Source organism: Peromyscus maniculatus, chromosome 7 (genome assembly GCF_049852395.1).
Source record: "Peromyscus maniculatus bairdii isolate BWxNUB_F1_BW_parent chromosome 7, HU_Pman_BW_mat_3.1, whole genome shotgun sequence".
NCBI classification, from domain to species: domain Eukaryota; kingdom Metazoa; phylum Chordata; class Mammalia; order Rodentia; family Cricetidae; genus Peromyscus; species Peromyscus maniculatus.
Window position 1 is genome coordinate 77526097 of NC_134858.1, and position 21664 is coordinate 77547760.

Genomic DNA, 21664 nt, shown 5'->3' on the forward strand with positions numbered 1-21664 from the left:
GGATTACTTCCGTGTCACTGACAGAATACATAGCAGAAACAACCTAAGAGAGGACAGAGGGATTTCTGCTCCTGGTTTCAGAGGGTGTCAGTTTCTCAGCCATGTGTACTCTGTATTATCAATGTCATCTCTTTCTGGATTTTTCTATTTGGCCTCAGCCTGCTAGTTCCTATTTTGTTTTGTTTTTTTCCTAGTAATAAAAAGTTTCTTCCTTGGCCCTTTCCTTTCCGTTTTTCCTCAAGTGAGCCTGAGTTTGACAGCATTGACAAGCATGGTGGCCCGTCTGTCATCCTTACAGTCTTCCGGGTGGTTCAGCTAAATAGGACTCTGTGTAGTGTTTGACCCTGATGACCCCTAACTGTTTCTGGAACTTTTTGAAGATATTAAATAATAGTCTGAGATGTCTTTGATTTGATCCTTATTTACATGTTTAATTTTCCTTCTTTTGCATGTTCTGTGAGTTACATCTTCTATTTGTAGTTTCAGCTCTACTGTAGTTTCAGTCTACCAGTGACTCCCAATTTATAACTAGGCCAAATGTCTAAACTTAACATAGAGTCTGCTTCAGGTCCCCACCACACATTTCAACATAGATGCCCAATGACTGTCCAATGGCTCTTTCAAGGTTATCGCTAAAATAGCTTATATATCCCTCCAAAACAGCTTTCCTCCATTCTCAATAAATAGTTTACTGGTCCCCAGGGTGAGATCTGAAATTGCCTGAGAGTCTATTCTCTTTCCATCTAATGTCTGTCCCTCTACCTGCAAGTCTGTCTTGTCTGCCTTTTCTTTCGGCTCTCATCTCCCCACCAACCTTCCTGCATTCTCATTAGTTAAGTTCTGTCACACCTTATCCTGGCTGGGCTTTGTAGCTTCCTCATGTATCCTCTCAGCCTGTCTTTCCATGCAAGGGTGAGTTCCCCTTATCCTGTGCCTGCGTGTATCTTGGAGATAGTACTTGTAGCACAGACTACTGTGGTGGTTCGTAATTGTCTTGTATTTGCCTGCTAGAAGCCCTATTCCTTCCTTGTCTCTGAGATGAAATGGAACACTTCAGTGAGGTTATATGTGGCTCTTCCTGGGACATATGCGACTCAACCGAAGCAAACACAATCTATCCTCAGACACTTAACCCCCACACCACCACAGCTCTTCAGAGATGTACAACTCTGAAAGATCTGTGCTGGATGTGTCTTTAAAAGGCTCTTCTCAGGGCACAGATCTGGTTTACAGGTTAAGAGCGCATACTGCCTTTCCAGAAGACCTAAGTTCACTTCCCAGCACCCATGTCAGGTGGCTCACAACTACTCATAACTCAAGCTCCAAGAAGATCTTTAGCCTCTGAGGGCACCCACACTCATGACACACTCATGAGCACATAATTAAAAATAGTAAAAAAAAAAATCTTCTTTGAAGTTCTTCTCAAGACTGGAGAGATGGCTCAGTGGTTAAGAGCACATACTGCTCTTGCCGAGGACCCTAATTGGATTCCCGTCACCCATGTTGGTTGGCTCACAACCTACCTGTAACTCCCGCTCTCAGGCATCTGACACCTTTCGCCTCCACAGGAACCTGCACTCATGTGCACTGCCCAGACATAGGCACAGATATATATACACAAACACACAGCATGCACACAGACACACAGCACACACACACACACACACACACACACACACACACATGCACACACAGAGCACACACAGCAGACAACCCAGTGATACCTTAGTTCCTGGGAAACTCACTGATGCAAACGCAGAGAGAAGCAAACCACCCTGATCTTCATTCAAAATCTACTCTTTCACATCAGTAAGCTGAACATTTCTCTATTTCACAAGTAAGATTTATTTTTAAATCACCCAAAAAAGCTCTAGGCTTCTAAACTTAGAGATATTAACAATTGTTTTGAATTATGAATAGACCAAAGTATAATTATTTCTTAGTTCACATACTTTTGAAGTGCCAGCCATCATCCCTATCCTGTCAACATATTTTACCCCCATATTTTCTTTAATTGTAATTCTTATCCTTCGAGAAAGCTTTCCTGGTCCTTTCCAGATGTAACTCCTAAGACTCCCCTCTCTATCAAAACCGTTGGGTGGTTCAGATTAGATGTGGATAGTGAAATGTATTACACAGCTTTTGTATCTTACTATCTACGGCCAGATCAGAACCAAACACTGTCTGGTGTTCTTGGAGATTGATGAAGGTAATGGATGAATATAGTGGGATCCTTTGCTCATTTGCTACTTTGCTTCTGCTACATGACAGCATGTTTGTTAGTATGCTTTAAAATTCAGATCCCAGTGAAATACACCCTTAGATACTATGTTGCAAACATACATTTCTGTTCTTTCCTCCAGACAGTGCATTAGATTAGACATTATACTTGAAGTGGTGGGAGGCTTAACTTGCCTGGTGTTTGTCATTTAAAAAAAATGCCATCTGTACCAGCAAATGGGGGGGGGGGAGGAATCAGACAAGAACACTTGCCTCGTTTGCTTTGCATTACAAACACCATGACCAAAAGCAACTTAGAGAGGGAAGGGTTTATTTCAGCTTGCAGGTTACAGTGCATCCTGAAAGGATGTCAGAGCAGGAACTCCAGGCAGGAACCTAGAGTCAGAAGCTAGAGCAGAGGCTATCGGGGAGCGCTGCTCCCTGGCTTGCTTGCTCAGTTTGCTTTTATACAACCCGGGACTACCTGCCCAGGGGTGGTGCTGCCCACAGTAGGCTGGGACCTCCCACATCAATCATTAATCAGAAAATGCTCCCAAAGACTTTTCTACAGGCCAGTCTTAGGGAACCATTTTCTCAATTGAGATTTTCTCTGCCCAGATGACCTGAGTTTGTGTCAAGCTGACCAAAAGCTAACCAGCGCAATACAGAAGAGAATTCAACTGGAAAAAAAAGTTCAAGAATAAGTAAACATACTGGTTAAAATGTATATTTAATAGTTCATATGTAAGAATGCCACAGTGTAATTTTTTTTAATTAACTCTTGTCTAAACAATTTTGAAGTCATGCATGCTTTACTAAATAATGAGCTTTAAATGTTTAAAGTTTGAGGTGAATTTTATATGTGATAGTTACTGGATATCTTATATTTTCATAGATTTGATCCAGGCTACCAATGAGACCAATGTCAATATTCCTCAGATGGCCGACACCCTCTTTGAGCGAGCGACGAACAGTAGCTGGGTGGTGGTATTTAAAGCGTTAGTGACCACACACCATCTCATGGTGCATGGAAACGAGGTAACCCATACACGACTGTTTCTTGGTAAAGGCGGGGGTGGCGAAATATGATGGTAATTTATGACCCTTGAATTTTCACTCATGACGGAAAGAAGAAATATGTGCTTCCCATTCATTCTGAGTATAATTTCAACCTTGGATTTAGCTATCTTTAGAAATGTATTTTGAGTTGGACCTGTATCTCAGTGATACAGAAGCATTTAAGTCTATAATATGCTTTATGAATGTATGAGCAGGTGAAAATGTTAAAAGGAAGGATCAGGAGGGCCATTTTCCTACAGGAAGTACTCCTTTGTGTCTTCGAATGAAGACCACTTTAATGGAATGTTTACTTTTGAAAAATATTGATAAAATTAAATTACTTCTTTTATATGCAATTTCTAGTGAAGCCTATTGAATTTTCGTTGTTTCTGGCATATACAGAAGTAAAAGGTCACAAAATTTAATTATGATTCAATGACTGTTTCTCTGGAGTTTTAAAAACAATTTCTCCCTTAGAGAAAGTGACCAGCATGGTATGCTTTGAAACTAAGTGAACACAATAAAAAATTGTAAACATAAGTAAATACCGCTTTAGCATCAGAAGTTATTTAAAGGTATGATGTGAAAATATGGGTATTTAATTCTAATTTTTGTTTTTCAGAGATTTATTCAGTATTTGGCCTCTAGAAATACACTATTCAACCTCAGCAACTTTCTGGATAAAAGTGGATCCCATGGTGAGAAAATAAAATCTGGGGGTGGCCATTAATCCTAAGTCATTGTTACAGATAGTCTCATTGGTCACTTAAGAACATAATATGAAAGTAACAGATTAATTATTTCATTGTATACAATTTAGCATATGAAATATATATTAATTTTACTTTATCACTTGGAGTGTTTACTTTAAAAGGTGAACCTTGAGTGAATCTGTCTTACAGTTTAGGAGATGAGGGAACTAAAAATGTCCATCAATGAATAAGAAAAAAGATTCCCCTCTTAAATGTTTTATAGGTTAATGCAGCTTGAGTTGTTACCTCTGGTTAATTCATTCTATGTGCTTGCTATTTATTACATACATGTAAGACTAGATAGACCCATACCAGATGGCTGTGTGCATTACATAAGAAACAGGCTATTATTTGTAACAGTGAACACAAGTCCAAGGAGAAAGATCAGAAAAGACTTTCTGTACAGGACAGTATCATCACCGTATTGAATGACCAGAGTGCCCCATATGGAAGACTTTTGGCCTGCAAGCAGGATGGTAAATAAGGCTTGCTGTCACATGTTGAGCTCTGTCTGTCTCTCAGAGGCAGTCATGACAAGTCCTGTCTATTTTAAGGAACTAAAAAAAAATAATTACTAGTATACAAAGTACAATGGAAGACATTGTGTTAATGGCTTCGTCTCCTCTCTCTCCCCAGGTTATGATATGTCTACGTTCATAAGGCGTTACAGTAGATACTTGAATGAAAAGGCGTTCTCCTACAGACAGATGGCATTTGACTTTGCCAGAGTGAAGAAAGGGTATGGCTCTCACTCTCTCTCTTATTTATTTAAGCACAGCAAATCCTCAAGGCATACAAGATTTATTTAAACTTATATGCCAACTAATGTTGATCCTGAAAGGCCTGGTTCCCAGTCACCTGAAGAAATAGCTTAGTAATTTGGTATGTGAGAAGTTACCATGGAACTGTGTGGCACTTTGTGTGTTCATGCAGAAAAGTCTGATTTGCTCTTCAGACATTATGTGATGCAAATATTTGTTAAAACCAACTTAACATTCTTTTCTTTTAATTTTCTTTGATGATTTCTTTTTATATTTAATTTTTTTATGTGCACTGGTGTTTCGCTTGCATGTAATGTATGTCTGGATGAAGGTGTCAGATCCCCTGGAACTGGAATTATAGACAGTTGTGAGCTGCCATATGGGTTCTGGGAATTAAACCACAGTTCTCTGGAACAGTAGCCAGTGCTCTTAACCACTGAGCCATCTCTCCAGCCCCTCAACATTCTTAATGTAAATATCTTTAAATAACTTAAGAGAATTGACAATATTCATTTCAATGTGTAGTGATGTTAGATGAAAATAGTTATTTCTGTGAACTAATTTTTTGTCTTGGTTTTGGTTTTGGTTGGTTGAGACAAGGTTTCTCTGTGTAGGCCTGGCTGTCCTGGAACTTGCTCTGTAGACCAGGCTGGCCTCTAACTCAGAGGTTCGCCTGCCTCTGCCTCCCCAGTGATGGGATTAAAGGTGTGTACCACTATTCCTGGGTGTTTATATTAATTTTAATTGAGGTAAAAATGAACTTGTGTATGTGGTGATTAGGTTTGAGAGGTAATACTTTCCTAGGAAATATACATACCATAATTTAATTATTGATATTACTTACTGATTAAGAAAGCCTCAACAAAGCAGAAAAATTGCATTTTAATACATTGTTGCCATTTCTTTACCTCTAAATTGATGATTTAATCTGGGCTGACTGAAGTGTTCAGCCAGAAGTTTATGCAGATCTTTTGTCTGCCCCTAACTAAAAGTAGTGGTAAAGTGTTGTAAAGGTTTTCTGTTTTAGTTTTAGGAATTGATAGAGGGACTAGAGATATGGCCCAGCATTTAAGACAGTGGTTCTCAACCTTCCTGCAACCCTTTAGTACAGTTCATCATGTTGTGGTGACCCCCGACCATAAAATTGTTTTCATTGATACTCCATAACTAATGTTGCTACTGTTATGAGTTGTAATGTAAATATCTGTTGTGCAGGGTATCTGATATGGGGCCCCTATCAAAGGGTTGTTAAATGACACCCCCCAAAGGGCTATGACCCTCAGGTTGAGAAGCACTGATTGAAGAGCATGTGCTGCTCTTCCAGAGGATCTAAGCCAATCGCCACGACCTCTTAATGCCTGACAGTGATCTCAGGAGAGTTACCCAGGAAGTGAGGAGGACGGCTCAGAACAAAGACATGGTTTCGTGTTTGCAGTGTGCACAAGGATGTGTGCTTCTGTTTGTGTTACAGGGCTGACGGCGTGATGAGGACAATGGTCCCCGAAAAGCTCCTGAAGAGCATGCCCATCCTGCAGGGGCAGATCGATGCGCTGCTGGAGTTTGATGTACGTTTCTCACGTTCAGTGTTTCTTGCATAATTGGTCTTTGTGTTTTCTGTAAAGGGGCTACAGGTCAGTTAGAGGTTGCCACAGGATTTGCAAGAGAGTGCCTTCATGTAGCTGAATTACAGGACTATTTCATTCATGCTCTTAGGCCCCCAGGGTTTTCCAGAGTTGACAAGCAGTTTCCTAACGTCATGGAAAAGGGTGAGCATGGCATTCTTAGAGCCTTCCATCCTGAGGAGAATGTAGTTTGTTGTGCTTGTAGGGTGAAGTATGTACAAGGTGTGCCTCAGGCAGCTAAATGACTGTGCTTTCCTATCAAAAACCATCTGACGTGGACTACTTAAGTGACACTGTCCACTTAAGTGTCCAGAGAGAGTGATTTTGCATTATCATAGATAACAGGTCTTTTCTGGCAAAGACACTAAGTATTATTTATTTGTCAAAAACATACCTGTTGGGGCTGGAGGAATGGTTCCGTGGTTAAGAAAGTAGCTGCTCTTGTAGAGAACCGAGTCTGATTTACTATACCCACATGGCAGCTCACAACCATCTATAGTTCCAGTTCCCAGGGGATCAGATGCCCTTTTCTGACCTCCATGAGCATCAGGCATACAAGAGTTACACAGACATACACACAGGCCAAATAGTTTATATATATATATATATATATATATATATATATATATATATATATATATATATATACACACACATATATATATATATTTAGAAAACATACCTGAATGTGGCTTCGGTGATAGATACATTGATGCATATGTGTGATAAAGTTGTATAGAACTAAATACAACTGTAGTGTATGCAGTGACTCCAGGGAACTCAGACTGCAGTCAGTTGTGTCGTTCAGTATCCTGCCTGTGACATGACTACCTAGAGTTCTGTGGGCTCTTTACTGCCTCTGGGAGAAAGTAGGTCAATGCCATATGGGATCCCCCTCTTTTACTTCTTACAACTGCTCGTAAATGTATAATTAACTCAAGAATAACAGTTAAGAGGCCCTGACTCATGAAAAGAAGGTATTTTGACATGTAGGAAAGTTCTGAGTCCTCATTGTCAGCTCTTCTGTGATTGGAGTTGTCTAAAACGCTTTCCTCAAAGACTCCTAGCTTAAAGTCTTTGTTAGGATTTCACGACTTAGGCTGTAATTGAGCCCTACTCAGGACAGCTAAGTCTTGTGAAATTTGAAGGAGAAATTGCAAACCATCACGCTGGTCTTTGACAGATTTTTACAGTAAGGTCTTTATAGGACAGCTAATCTTAATGTTTTTTCTTTCTTTTAATTTATCTATTTTTAGCTTTCCTCTTCCTTACTAAGGGTTCTAGCTTAGATAATTGGTGCATATGAGACCAGTCATTTGGTAATGCTAGGCTTACTAAAAATTACCCAACATTTTTAAAATATGAGTAAATTTCTCAGTGGTCATTCGTGACATTTTATTGTGATTTAAGAAGAATACTAATTTGATGATGTGCAGCTAAAGTTAAATGCTCGTTTTTCTAGGTGCATCCAAATGAACTAACAAATGGTGTCATAAATGCTGCATTTATGCTTCTTTTCAAAGATCTTATCAAACTTTTCGCTTGCTACAATGATGGCGTCATTAACTTACTTGGTAAGTGACCCCGCTGTGGAACATTGGGCTGAAGGGGTTGTGATAAGGCTGACAAATTCTGTGGGGCCGACTCCCTTGTCTCACTTCTTGAGCCCTCAACGAGTACATCAGCAGAAGCAGTGTTGTGTGAGAGGTCATGATACCGAGGGACTCCCGAGGGTGGTGCTAGCCAAGCCACGTGGCTGAGGGGATAAATCCACAGCTGGGGTAGAAATCTAGCACAAGGTAGGCAAATTGATGATCTCCCAACTCAAAGGACCTGTCCCACTGAGGATCAGCAGTGACGAGAGGCACACACCAGCTAAGGTAGGAACCCTCTGCTGTCCGGCCTGTTCGCTCTCCCTTCCGATGTCATTACCACTCCTACAGCGTTCTCTCGCCCTCACTGTTAACAGCCTGTTGGCAGTGTGTGCCTCTTGATCTGCATAGTTATCTATTTTGAAGGTAGATTCACTTCCTTCACCCAGGTCCACCCTGATCTCCTTGTCGTCAATACTTCAGCTTAACACTGCCAAATCCCTATCATCCAACCCAATAGCAGTTGCTCCCCACAGTTTGGCGGTCTCCCCTAAGTCTTGTTACAAGAGGAAAGGCAGATAGTCTACTATCAAAGACTTGGCTATGAAAATTTCATTCTCTTATTCAGATCACCCTTTTGCAGAGATATTATAAACTATGTTACTTCCAGGTAGTACCAAACTGGGATTTTCTTCTTTCTCTGTTAGCTGGTCATGAGGATTTCCTAGAGGCCACCGATAGGATTCAAAGGATAATTGAGAGAAATGGCTATGCACAAGAGAGACTCAGTGCTCTGGTAATAGGGCTTCTGTTCACACAACCTGTCTACTTATCCATGGCTTGCTCAACTGATAATATCATATATCCTAAAATATCCTTCTGTTTGTCCAACTTTACAACTTGGTAGATTACATAGTACCCACTCTGTGTCTGAGGACCACTTGGTGCTCTTTGGTCAGGATCTTGGTCTCTAGAAGTAAGCCAACGATGGCTACTCTTAAGGACATCACTGCTGTCTGAAGAAGGCATGGCTTCATTGTCAAGCCCTGTGGACCTGTGCTGGAGCATGACAGAGGGCTTTCATAACATGTAAATGTGTTGCACACTACTTGAGTACCTTTAGATTTTTCTGGAACCAAGGCTTAAGATTGGAGCAGTTGTGGAACTTTCTATTGCCTGAGCTCTCTCTTATCTGTCACTGTGAAGGATGCTCTCCTTACAGCAGCACACACACATGTCCTGTGTGTTTCCTGAAAAACCAAAGCAGCTTAGCAGACTTTGAACTGTCTTAGTTGCAAGGAGCTCCAATTGCAACATGTACCTATGACATAACGAGCTCTCTAAACTACCCAGACTTTTGAACACTCAGAGACCTTATTAAGGTGGCATGTCCTTCTGTCTCCCCCTTTGGCATTTATGTCACTTATCAAGACATACCTGCAGTTCTTGCCCACTAGGTACCATCATCCTGGTATCATCAGAGTAATGTCCTATGGGATTGTGACAACCAAGACAGGTGGATATTCTTAAAATGAGACGATGGTTGTAAGCTTGCACCTCTGCCTGCTGACAGCGACTCCTTCTGATGGTCTCTGTTCACTGGGGGAGAGATCAATGCATTTCCTACCTCAGTAGCCACCTCCAAGGTGCCAAAAATTGCGTTGATTCTCTTCTGGTGAAAGAAGACACATTTGGATCTCTGTGAGTCGGGGGCTCGTTGCTTGACTAAGCTTACAGTAACCATTGTTAACCTCTAAAACATTTTCGCCCAAACCAAACATGCAGAGATGAAGTAGAATTATTATTCCTGTGTCCTCACAGCGATCAGCGAAGTGTGGCAACTTTGCTAGTGTCAAAGTGTGTCCCTTTTCAAGAAACAAAGGAAATACCCACAAGGCATTCTATACATCCCCTGGATATGTCTCCTGGTCACAAAGCTTCCATCCAAACTGTGGAACATCAGGTCACATCAGTCCCCCTGGGGCAGCAGTATCTTAGAGTCAGCATTTCTTAAAGTCTGGGTGGATAAGCCCACTCCCCCTTTCCAGAGTCCAAGTGTAAAGACCTGAGAAGTCACTATTGTCCTAATGTGAAGAATTGAACAGGCTGGAAAACTCTTTGAATTTAGAAGAGGGGTTGGCACAGGACCATTGGAGAGGCTGACAGGTATATATAGCCAAATCCTGGCTAACCATGTGGAAAGTCAAAAGTGAAAACTGCCATGGGAGCTGGGGCGGAGGGAGGAAAACCTGATGGACACATTGCTGGAGGCAGACTATAGATAAGTGTGGAGGTTGTGACCAGGCCAGTCTTGTTTTGCTTCTAGGATCTCACACTGGTTTCCTGTACCCCCTGATGGAATGGGGTAAAGCACAGGTACCCCTCAGTTTAGGGTTGTTTTTCATCTGATAAACTCAAGTTAAATCTGATAAAATTAGGTGGAAAATGTGAACTGTTGAAGACCATATTTTACCAAATTCATGTCTGGCACCAAAACACATGTTCTAAAAACTCAGAGAGTATCACTTGAATGTCCCTCAAACTACAAGGCATATAATTTTTGAACTCTAGAAACTAAAACATACCCAAAAGTGGCAGGGGGACAAGAATTTTGGAAGACTCAAGATGGGCAGAGAATCATTGTACCTGTAGAGAAACAAAAATAAGAATTCTGTGCACAATCTTCTCAGAAGCCAGGCAGAGAAGGGAACAGACTGGAGTGTGTAAAATGTTGAGAGGGAAATTGCACCATCCTAGGATCCCGCATTCTTGGACATTACCCTTCATGGGACTGGTGAAATGGCTCAGGTTAAGAGCATTGGCTATTCTTGTAGAAGACTGGGGTTTGTTCCCAGCCCATATATCGGGCAGCTCATAACCACATGTAACTCCAGCTCCAGGGAATCTACCACCCTCCCCTAGCCTCTATGGGCATACACATTGAAGGAGACCTCAAAGTGAGCATAGAATACCCCAAGACCAAGTTCTCCGCACAAAGGAGATTTATTTGCCCCAGAGGGACAATGGGCAGGGAATAAGAGACAAACACAGGAGATGGAGGACAGAGGAAGAGGGAGAAGGGAGGAAGGATATTTGCCCTGGAAGGACAAAGGACTGCCTCTGGATAGAGAGGAGACAGCATGGCCCAGAGGCAAATGGCAGTTTGTAAAGGGGAAAAGGAAACCTGACTTAGAATGAATTGGGTGGGGTGTTTTTTTTTTGTTTGTTTGTTTTTTGTTTTTTGTTTTTTGAGACAGAATTTCTCTGTGTGGCTTTGGAGCCTTTCCTGGAACTCACTCTGTAGCCTAGGCTGGCCTGCCTCTGCTTCCCCAGTGCTGGAATTAAAGGCATGATCCACCGGTTTGTTTTGATTGGGCTTGTTCATTGGGGTAGCCAGAAGGGGGCTTTTGCTTTCTGGACTTAAATAATTTGATAGCTGGACCTTGGTAGGCAGCCTCAGAAGAGGAAGTGGCCAAATAAGGGAATAGGCCTTGGTGGCTCGAATGTAATCTAATGGTTTAGCAAGGAAGAGGGGATGGGGGATGGACAAGGCCTGCCAAAGCCCCTTCACACACACACACACAAACATAAAGATTAAAAAAAAAATACCCCAGATAGAGAACCAGTGACAGACCAAAGTATGGATACCACCAAAGTCCAACTTGGTGAACCAATGAGTTTTATTGGGGAATATTTACAAGAGAAGAAATGACTCAAAAAACAGCTACCTCACCAAAGCCCATCCCACTGTGGCTAACAGTTCATGGAAATCTGTAAACCTGGAGCACACTGTACAACCTGAAGGTAGCTCGACAGATTGAAGAGTGTGTTTTCCAAGGAGCTTAATCTCTGCTTCTTCCAGGCAGCTCAGCTTATTTGAGTGTCTCTCAGCAGTTCTTGTGGTTGGTATATGCTGGGGGTGAGTCTATGAATCTGGTCAGTTTCAGGGACTTCCAGAAGCTTTTTAGTTGCTTGCTTCCTGAGCTTACTGAGCTTTCAGTAGAATGGAGTGTTTTCCCATCAGTTAGAACATCCTGTGTCTTAAGGGGCTTCCCTCCAAGATGGACAGTTTTACGCGGAAGGAAGGTGCTACACAACTCCAGTCAAACAAAAAATAAGTCAAGGACTTTACAAGACACCTTCCCAGCAAAGACACAGAAATGTGAAATAAGCGCATGAAAAGGTACCGCCTACTGTGACATCAAGTGATGAAAATCTAAACAGGCTGGTCTAAAAACAGTACATCACCTGTGATTCCAGCTGTATGTCATTCTAGAAAATTGAAACTAAGGAAACAGTTTAAAGGTCACTGCTGGTTAGTGGGGAGTGGAATGAAAAGGCATAGATAGCACAGGGGATTTAGGCAGTGTACACGTTGTGTGACACCTGAGCAGTGAATTTCTGGACATCAGAGTCACCAGGAACACCACCTGTGGACTTTGTGGGGGTGACCGGATGTGACGTCATAGGTTTGTCAACTGAGACTAATGCAATATCCACACAGAAGTTGAGTATGGAGCATTTACACCTGGTGGCAAGAGGAATGAGTAAACTCTCTGTGTTATCCAGTCATTTTTGGGAAAATGCTTCAAAACTGGTTTTATGGCTTTGTTTGTGTTGTGTATGTATGTGTTTTAATGTCCAGGTGGGCGTATCTTCTTCCCAGCTGTGCTTCTTTACTCTGGGACAGTCACTGGACTGAGGACCAGCGTAAAGCATGGTTAGCAGAGTTTAAGGACTTTGCTCAAGAGCGTATGGAGTCCTCATTAGGACTGAGTTCCTAACTCCATAGGTCTGAGATGGGGCCTGAGAACCTGCATTCTCAGGAAGCTCTTGAGAGGTGTATTCCTGCTAACAAGAGTAGTTCTTGGTCACCTCTGCGTTAAGCCGGCACCCGGATGCTCAGGCTCAAATCGCCAGCCTTTGGTGTGTTTACCCAAGCTGATAAATGGCTGATCATATTGCAAATCTAATTTGCTGCTCTTCCTTCCCTGCTCAGCAGCTTTAGGAGTCCATTCCAGTTTTCTAATTTGTTATCACTTAGGGTTGATGAGTTCATGGCACGGGGTGTGGGATGGGGTAACTGGGTACCCAATCAGATTTATATTTCAGATCAACATACTTCCTAAAGTTTTGTTTTGTGTGTGGGGTGTTTTGCCTGCGTGTATGTTTGTGTACCATTACCAGTGCCCACGGGATCAGAAGAGGGCATTGATCCCCTGGAACTGGAGTTACAGAGAGTTGTGAGCCACCATGTGGATGCTGGGGATCCAACCCAGGTCCTCTGGAAGAACAATGAGTGTTCTTAACCTCTGAGCCATCTCTCCAGCCCCTAACATAAATACATTTTTAGAATTAATAAGTTATTAAATACTTCTAGTAAAATGTATGCTTTTGTGTAGCTGTAACTAAATTTGTTATCTTGCTTTTTATCTGGCAGATGTCCAGTCCACAAAAATTTGTGAGATTTTGACCTTCTTTTGGCATGCGTATTCTCCCTCCTGAGTCAGACTCTGTACATGTCTGCCCCTCAGAAAGCTCTAGACTAGAATGATCTTTCCCTGGCAGCCATGGGGTGCCAGACCTGGAAGCCAGCCTGAGTGATCTTGTAGTTGCTTAACTCCAATGTAGGTGAGGAGCTTCTACATACAGCCTCGTGATGTTCTCTGTGACATCACGGCGTTTCTGCAGGAAGACAGCTGGGAAGAGGAATTGGGAGGTTCAAGCAAAACGAGCCCCACCCCCAAGCTGGAATATTTTCTTCCTGTCTGAACAGGCTGGTCTTCCTTAGACCTTAGTATCTTATTCTTAATAGACTAGAATTGCTGGATTCTAAATCACATTTGGGGTCATAAAGCAGCTGGCAGGGAGAGAGGGTTATGGGAACAGAGGAACTGTGTATGAGGAAAATCTTATTTTCCCAGGAAGCCTGGGCTGACAAGATACAGTCTTGGGAGTACCACACTTGGACTTTGCCTCAAGCCTAACATGAAATCATGTGTTTTCCTTCTCTTTCTAAAGTTCCTCAAAAGAAGTGAGAGCAGCCACTTATCTCTGTTGTTTTTTTAGCCTTGCTCCCACTGTGGTGGACTAGCCCATGGCTTGCTAAGCTTCGTTCTAGAAGAATGTAGGAAGCTTAACACAGTCTATGGTGATCCCAACTTTCTGTGGGCAAAGATAGTCATCACCCGCAATTCTAACCAGGTTGTAAACCTGATCCCAAACTGGAGTCTTCATCAGGTACCAAATACTGTGTCTTCAAAACAAAACAAAAACAGAAAAAGAAAACAGAAACTGCTTTACATTTTCCATCTAGAGAGGAATTTATATAGGAGGTCGGGGGCTTCTTCTATAATTAATGGAAGCCTCCAGAAGCTGGCTCTGGGCTCTGTCTCCTGAAGGAACGCCTAGGATAGAGTGCCCATGTTTACAGGATCTGCTTCTCTGAGGCTGCCTCTTCAGGTTACTTGACAAATAAGAAGCTGCAACGGCCCAGCTTCTTCACAGCACCAGGCAGCTGGGAAATGGACCCTTGAAGCTGTAATCCAGGATTAAGGATGATCACATGACTGTTACTTTAATCATGACTCCTCTAAATCCAGGAAGCTGGGCAGTGGGTAGCAGGATGCTAGAGGCCAGTCATCTCAGCTGCTCGGGCTTCTGCCTGTCAGAAGTAATAGACTGAGCAGCAGCAGAAAGGCGCAGGAAGACAGCTCCTGCCTCAGGGTTATCTTGTAGCTCTAGTCCGTGTGCAGGGCTGAGTCTGGTGGGTGGGGCTAGTCACTCACATCAAGCACATTGCTCTGGGGGGACGGAGAGATATTTGCCTTCTTTGGGGACAGATTTTTGCCCTAACTATGAAGTTCAAAACCAAATGAATTTTCATTTCAGGTTAGAGATGTTACCATTAAAGCAGATATGCAGATTTTCCTATTAATTTTTTTACAGGTCACTCTTACAGATGTGAGCTTGTTCCTAGGGCTTATGAGCCACCAATCAGTTCTTTCTGTCCTGACCATTTTGATGAATGTCAGCATTGCAATTCTTAGTGTTTGTGGCTTCGGAAATCCAGATACGGGATTCTTCCCTGACCCTGCACCATCACCAAAACTGAACTCTTGAACTCTTCGCTCCTAATCTCTTTTTCTCATCAAGCTGTTGCTCTTTCCCACTTGCAACCCCGATTATCTTTGTTGCTCATCATTCTGGGCTCCGCACCCTGCCAGCAATGACATCTTGTTGGTTCTTTCTCATCCTCTCTCACTTAGCTTTATTCCTATTTCAGCATCTAGAGCAATGGCTTTGGTGCCTGCGGTTCCCTTAGCAATCCGACAAGTTCAGCCAGGTAGTTCTTCCCTCTGTGGTACTGACAGCCGCTCAGCCATGTTGATTTCATACGTAGATGGCATGGAGAAGGCAATTTCTGGTTAGATGAAAACAATAGCTTATGTGAGCCATTTTAATTTTTAATTTGATAACACTAGCTCACTGGCTAAATTGGGAGGGGAAAAGGTTATAGGACCATTGAATTGTTTTCTATCAAGGACTTTTGGGAAGTGGTCCAAGCATCTCTTTCGTTCTGCTGTGTAGCCTCCATCAGCATGGTCAGAACTGCTTTTGGTAAAGTAACAGTCTTAACTAGCAGATAGGCACACAAGACTGGGCTCTTGGTTGTTTTGAGGCAAGTATGTGCTTTGATTATAGGAGTGAGCCTTATCAAAATGTGTGTTGGTTGAAATCAAAGACTTCACGACTGTACTTTGTGTGTAAATTGGAGGCAGTTTGGATGTTCTCTTAGTCCAGGTTTCCAATGCTGTGATGAAACCCCATGACCAAAACCAAGTTGGGAAGGAAAAGGTTTATTCCACTTACAGTTCCGTATCACTGTTCATCCTTGAAGGCAGTCAGGGCAGGAACTCAAGTAGGGCAGGAACCTGGAGACAGGAGCTAATTGAGGAAGATGCTATGGAGGAGTGCTGCTTACTGGTTTGATACTGTGGCTTGCTCAGCCTGCTTACTTATAGACCCCAACACCGCCCACCCAGAGGTGGCACTGCCCACAATGAGCTGGGCCCTCCCACATCAATCACTAAGTAAGAAAATGCCCTACAGGCTTGCCCACAGCCCTGTCTTATACAGCCTGATTTTATGGAGGCATTTTCTTAATTAAGGTTCCTCCTCTCAGATGACCGTGGCCTGTGTCACTGTGACATAGAAACTAGCTGGGGCAGGTGCTAGAAAACATGAAATTGTCACAGTGAAACTCTGACATCCAAGTGGGATATCTTGCTTAACTAAGGCCTAGTTATATCTATGTGGAAATCTATTCCAAAGTTGATGCTGAAACGTATCACAGTTTTGCAGATGTCAAATTTGATCATTTCAGGTACTGAAAAACAAGATGTTATCTTTAGTGGGGAAGAAAAGAGGTCCACTTCCATAGAATAGGACTTTGTCTGGACTTTTCCTTCTTTGACTCCAGGGGATGAAGGAGCCTCTCAGATTCGCCTCAGCAGTAAAACACTGTTTTGCCTTCTTGTGTCATTGCTATTACACTATCAGAGAAACAACTACGAGATTACAGCCTGGAGAGAGGGCGATTGAAGGCCCTGTGTTACTGAATCCCAACTTACCATGAAAAAAACAAAAAAAAATTCAAGAGACAAAGAAAATTGCTTAACTGCTGATGTATTAATTCAAAGGGAAAGTTGATATTACCCAATTTGATTTCTTTTCTCATGTTGCTTCTGAAGATCGGATGGTGAGAAATAAGCTAGGTGATAGTAGAGAGAAGTAATTTAAGAAATTTGAAGAAAATGGTCTGAAGAGCGAAGGGAAGATATAGGAAGAAGTATAATTTTTCAGAATAAATCCCAATTTTCCATTTTTGACAGCACAAAAGGGTTTCTTCCATTGTAGCAGCGTGATGCTGTCAGTGGCATTAAAAACCAGGCTAAGGTAGACAAGAAATGATCTTCAGATTTGACCTCTGTTTCCAGCAAGTCATCCCTGCTGTCATGTTTCTTTTTTATGACCCACTGAGTTTGACCGTAAGCACGAGTGGGGGCCATTTACAGACATGTGGCCAGCTTGTCAGCTGCCCTTCCTAAAATAGTAATAATAATAATAAATAGAACTCATCTTGCCAAATCTTGGCATGAAGAAAACAATGTTTGTTTCCTTGAAAAGGGCTTGATTTAAGTGCCCCACAGGGAAGGTCTGTGTTAAAAGTCAAATTAACAAAGGCTGTCAACAGAAGGTAATGAGTAGTTACCCCAGGTAAATAGTTCTTCACCTAATTATATATTTTCAAACTTTTCTGAAGAAAATTACCAAAAATACTTTTGAGGTAGTAAAATTACAAGCTGAATGACATGAAGAACTCTCATTCGAGAGAATATAGACGTAGCATGGCTTTAACCATGTGCAGACTTAGAGGGATGCATTTTTAGAGCAGGTGCTGGCTACCTGCTGCTCCATCTCCACTCTCGACAGTCCTTTACCGCACTGCCCACTGGTCATGACTGACAGAGTGAAATGGTGAATGGCTGGTAAAAACTCTGAGAAAGTTCTAGCTTTCTTTGAAACGTGTACCTGAAAAAGACATTGTCATACTGTCATTAAAGCAAAGTGCCCTAACGACCGAGTTCTAGACTGGGGGTTGGATAACAACAAAAGAGAAGGACAAGGTCATCGCTGTTAGTCAAGTTGAGAAAAAGACTAGGCTCACAAAGCAGAAAGTCAGGAAAGGTTTGGTGAGCCAAATGACGTTATAAGAGTCCTCCACTTTATAATTTAAAAACACCACTATAATATTTGACGGAGATAATTTATGACCAGTTTACGCATCAACTTCCATGAGTAGAAATTATAAAGAATGCTTCAGTTCTAGAAGGTTTAATAAATGATTGGTTTAAAGTATATTGATTATTGCTTTATATGACCAAGTAAGAAAACCCTAGGGCTGGGATGTCACCTGGTATAGAGCATTCAGTCTCCAGCACCCAAGAGAGAGAGTAGGTAAGAAGGACAGGAGACAGGAGAGAAACAAGAGGATGAGGGTGCTGTAGAAGGCAGCCATAGTTTTGAGTTGAAGCTGTCGTTAGGAACGGGTTTTAAAACAAATCCAGAAGCGTGGGGGTCATGAATTAACCTGTGGTCGTGGGTCCTGTATGCTTCTGACTCAGTTCCTTTGTTGCTGAAATTGCTTCCTGGGGAACAGATGATGACCATGCACCTTTCTTCACCTACTCCACTTCCCTGTTGGTTCAATTTTAATGTTTTCCTGCCTACGCTTTCACTCAGGCCTTAAACTTTCAGTAGCATTGGAACAAAAGCTCAGAGTAAAACAGAATACTGTTTTCAAACTGCTTATCACTTATCTCTTCTAGAAAAGTTTTTTGAGATGAAGAAAGGACAATGTAAAGACGCGCTAGAAATTTACAAACGATTTCTAACTAGAATGACGCGAGTGTCCGAATTTCTCAAGGTGGCGGAGGTAAGTGGTCCAGGCTTTGTTGCTAAGGTAATCGGAACTAATGTGCAGCATAACATCTGGTCAGATAAGACATCCAGCACCAGTCCAGGATATATGAGGATGAGAGGTGAGCTTATAGTCACCTCCCACCCGTCAATCAGAGCAGTGTTCCACACCCCGGCCTCCCAGTCAGATGCACTCAAATGAAATGTCCATGGGTTATGACATTGGTTCTGTTCTACAAATTGGCCCAATCCTCCCTTCCCCCTAAATAATAACAATATTGTTGTTGTTGTATTGTAAGAAACTGCTCTATTCTGAACCCTGTGTTTGCCTTTAGAAAAATCTATCCATTGTTTATAAAGTGTAAGTCATGAATCTTGATCTCCCTTACCCTGTCAGTGACTTGATCACAATGAAAATGCTCAAGTATAAATTATTTTATGGAGAATGCACATTGTTTCTCAAGGATATTCATTACACTTAGTCACAACAACTGCAAAACACAGTTGGCGTTCCTGAGATTATCTGTAAATTGGAGTTTTGGTTAGTTGGTTTGCTTATTTTTTCTCTTATGAAATCCAGTACTTGACTTGTGCTGATACCGGAAGTGATGGCGTTAATGTAGCCCTCTGCTGGGATGACCAGTGGGTCTTTATCTCATGTGTTGACTGACTGCTAGAGTCTGGGGTGCAGTGTGATGGACTCCAGGCTCAACAGTGAAGCCTGTAATGCTGTGAACATGTCTGTACTTCTTTATTATTATCACAAAATTGCCTGAGGTTTTCTGCTACACAGGTTTCATTGTTTATATTTTGTATGATTTTCTCCATGGTCTAGCCACAGTTATTAGTATAATCTAGTAAAAATTGCTCAGTTCTTTCTGTGAAAGGATCAGTGATGTTCAGGCACTCTACACAGAAGATTGCTTCATTACCCCACTATCTCCTGGGAAAGGTGCATCCCAGTTTCCCACTTGTTCTATAGGAGGCAGACACTGGACAGTGTGCAGTGTGTGCACATACTTCCTCATATGACACTGGACAGTGTGCAGTGTGTGCACATACTTCCTCATATGACACTGGACAGTGTGCAGTGTGTGCACATACTTCCTCAAATGACACTGGACAGTGTGCAGTGTGTGCACATACTTCCCCAAATGACACTGGACAGTGTGCAGTGTGTGCACATACTTCCCCAAATGACACTGGACAGTGTGCAGTGTGTGCACATACTTCCTCAAATGACACTGGACAGTGTGCAGTGTGTGCACATACTTCCTCAAATGACACTGGACAGTGTGCAGTGTGTGCACATACTTCCCCAAATGACACTGAACAGTGTGCAGTGTGTGCACATACTTCCCAAAACAGTAAGCAAAGCAGGCCCCAAGAGCTTCAGGAGAAAAGTATTGCTGACACAGATTTTTATTTTTTTTTTATAATGTAAGTTTGTGTTTGTGTCCCTTCATGCCTCATGTTAGCACAAGTTAAATTTACACCAGTGAAGAAGAGATGCGTAGAGAGGTTGTCATTCTAAGGGTCTGTATCAATACAGTTTGTGAATGTTTATAAGACTTTTTATGGGATGGACACTAGTTTTAAAAAACTGTTTTACTTGCCAGGTAGTAGTTTAATCCCAGTACTCGGGAGGCAGAGCCAGGTGGATCTCTGTGAGTTCAAGGCCAGCCTGGTATACAGATCAGGACAGGCACCAAAGCTACACAGGGAAACCCTGTCTCAAAAAAACAAGACAAAACAAAAACAAACAAACAAAAAAAACCCTGTTTTACTAGAATAAGCATCTAAAGTTTAGTAGGATAACTATAAGAATTTGTTTTCTTTCATATTTAAGTAGTTTTTTTATCATTTGAACACACTGAAGATAGTATAGAATGATTTGGTTATGATCAGTCAATACAGAAAATTTTCAATAGATGTACAGACCTTAGTTGTGTCCCAAGCAGCACTCATGCATCGTATGGGCTCCTACTTGATGGTTAATCTCTAGTTAGAACTATTTTCCTGAAGCATCTAAGGAAGGCTTTCAGAATGTCATTTTAACAGTGTAACTGCAGCTGAGAGTGTATCTCAGTGAGAGAGTGCAGTGTGGTTTGTGTGAGGCCCTGGGTTAGATTCCTGCTGCCACAGATCCTAAGCAGTAAACTGAAAATGTATCTTAGCTACTTAGGAAGTATTACTAAGCTGTCCAGCATACAGATAGTTGGACAGTTTCCATGGAAGGCCTCTAGGAATTGCTTAAGTACAGAAGATGCACCATGCCTTAGACTCTTTAACCTACTTAGTTTCTTTGAACCTCAATTTTGTAAATAAACAAATTACAAAGCAAATTATAAATAAAATCAATTACAAAGTTATAGACTAAGAATTAAAAGCAATTTTAATATTAGTTAATACATTATCCATTAAATAAATTAGACAAGGAAATCTATGCAGTGCTTTTATTTATTTATTTTTTGTTTGTTTGTTTGTGTTTTTTTTTTTTTTTTTTTTTTGGTTTTTCGAGACAGGGTTTCTCCGCGTAGCTTTGCGCCTTTCCTGGAGCTCACTTGGTAGCCCAGGCTGGCCTCGAACTCACAGAGATCCGCCTGGCTCTGCCTCCCAAGTGCTGGGATTAAAGGCGTGCGCCACCACCGCCCGGCTTATGCAGTGCTTTTAAAAAGTAGGACATTCCCAGTGCTGACATGGACATATCCCTAAGCTGTACTGTTAAATGAAAAATTAAGTCCAATACAAAAGAGAAAAATGCAGAGAAAAATGCAATCATGAAATTGTAGGAAAGTGGGCAGACTTGGAAAACACAATATTAAGTGAGGTGACTCGAACTCAGAAAGGAAATACATAAATAGTTGTAAGTGTGGATATAGTGTAACACTTAGAAGGGAGACCAAGAGAAAGTAACATTAGGTGACGGGGAAGGACAGAATGCAGGCAAAGGGACACATGAGTCATGAAAGAGGGCATAAAGCCAATCATTATTGTGGTCTACATTGTGTGGGTGCATGGTGGATAAGTAAATAAAAGTGTGATTGGTAGTGAAAGGGTAAGACCCCAAGCTTAGCTCCATTGCTCTTGAATGCCCATTCTAACTATGTACAAGTTCCCTGAGATGTTTAGTTTGGGACTGGATGAGGGTTAGGGTGGCTTCTTAAAACCAGCTG

The 21664-nt window shown here is 41.8% G+C and overlaps 1 protein-coding gene across 35 annotated transcripts in view; it reads left to right on the plus strand.

Annotated features, from left to right (window-relative positions):
• Snap91 (synaptosome associated protein 91) overlaps positions 1-21664 on the plus strand; it is a 117321-nt gene that overhangs the window by 38217 nt on the left and 57440 nt on the right. For all 35 annotated transcript variants that reach the window (XR_013052844.1, XR_013052838.1, XR_013052850.1 and 32 more), the window contains exons 3-8: positions 3116-3258; positions 3902-3977; positions 4668-4770; positions 6264-6357; positions 7877-7988; positions 18398-18504. Coding sequence is in view for 21 of the 35 variants with exons in the window: in XM_042281345.2 (XP_042137279.1) it covers positions 3116-3258; positions 3902-3977; positions 4668-4770; positions 6264-6357; positions 7877-7988; positions 18398-18504 (635 nt within the window). In the remaining 14 variants the exon portion in view is untranslated. The remainder of the gene's footprint in view (positions 1-3115; positions 3259-3901; positions 3978-4667; positions 4771-6263; positions 6358-7876; positions 7989-18397; positions 18505-21664) is intronic.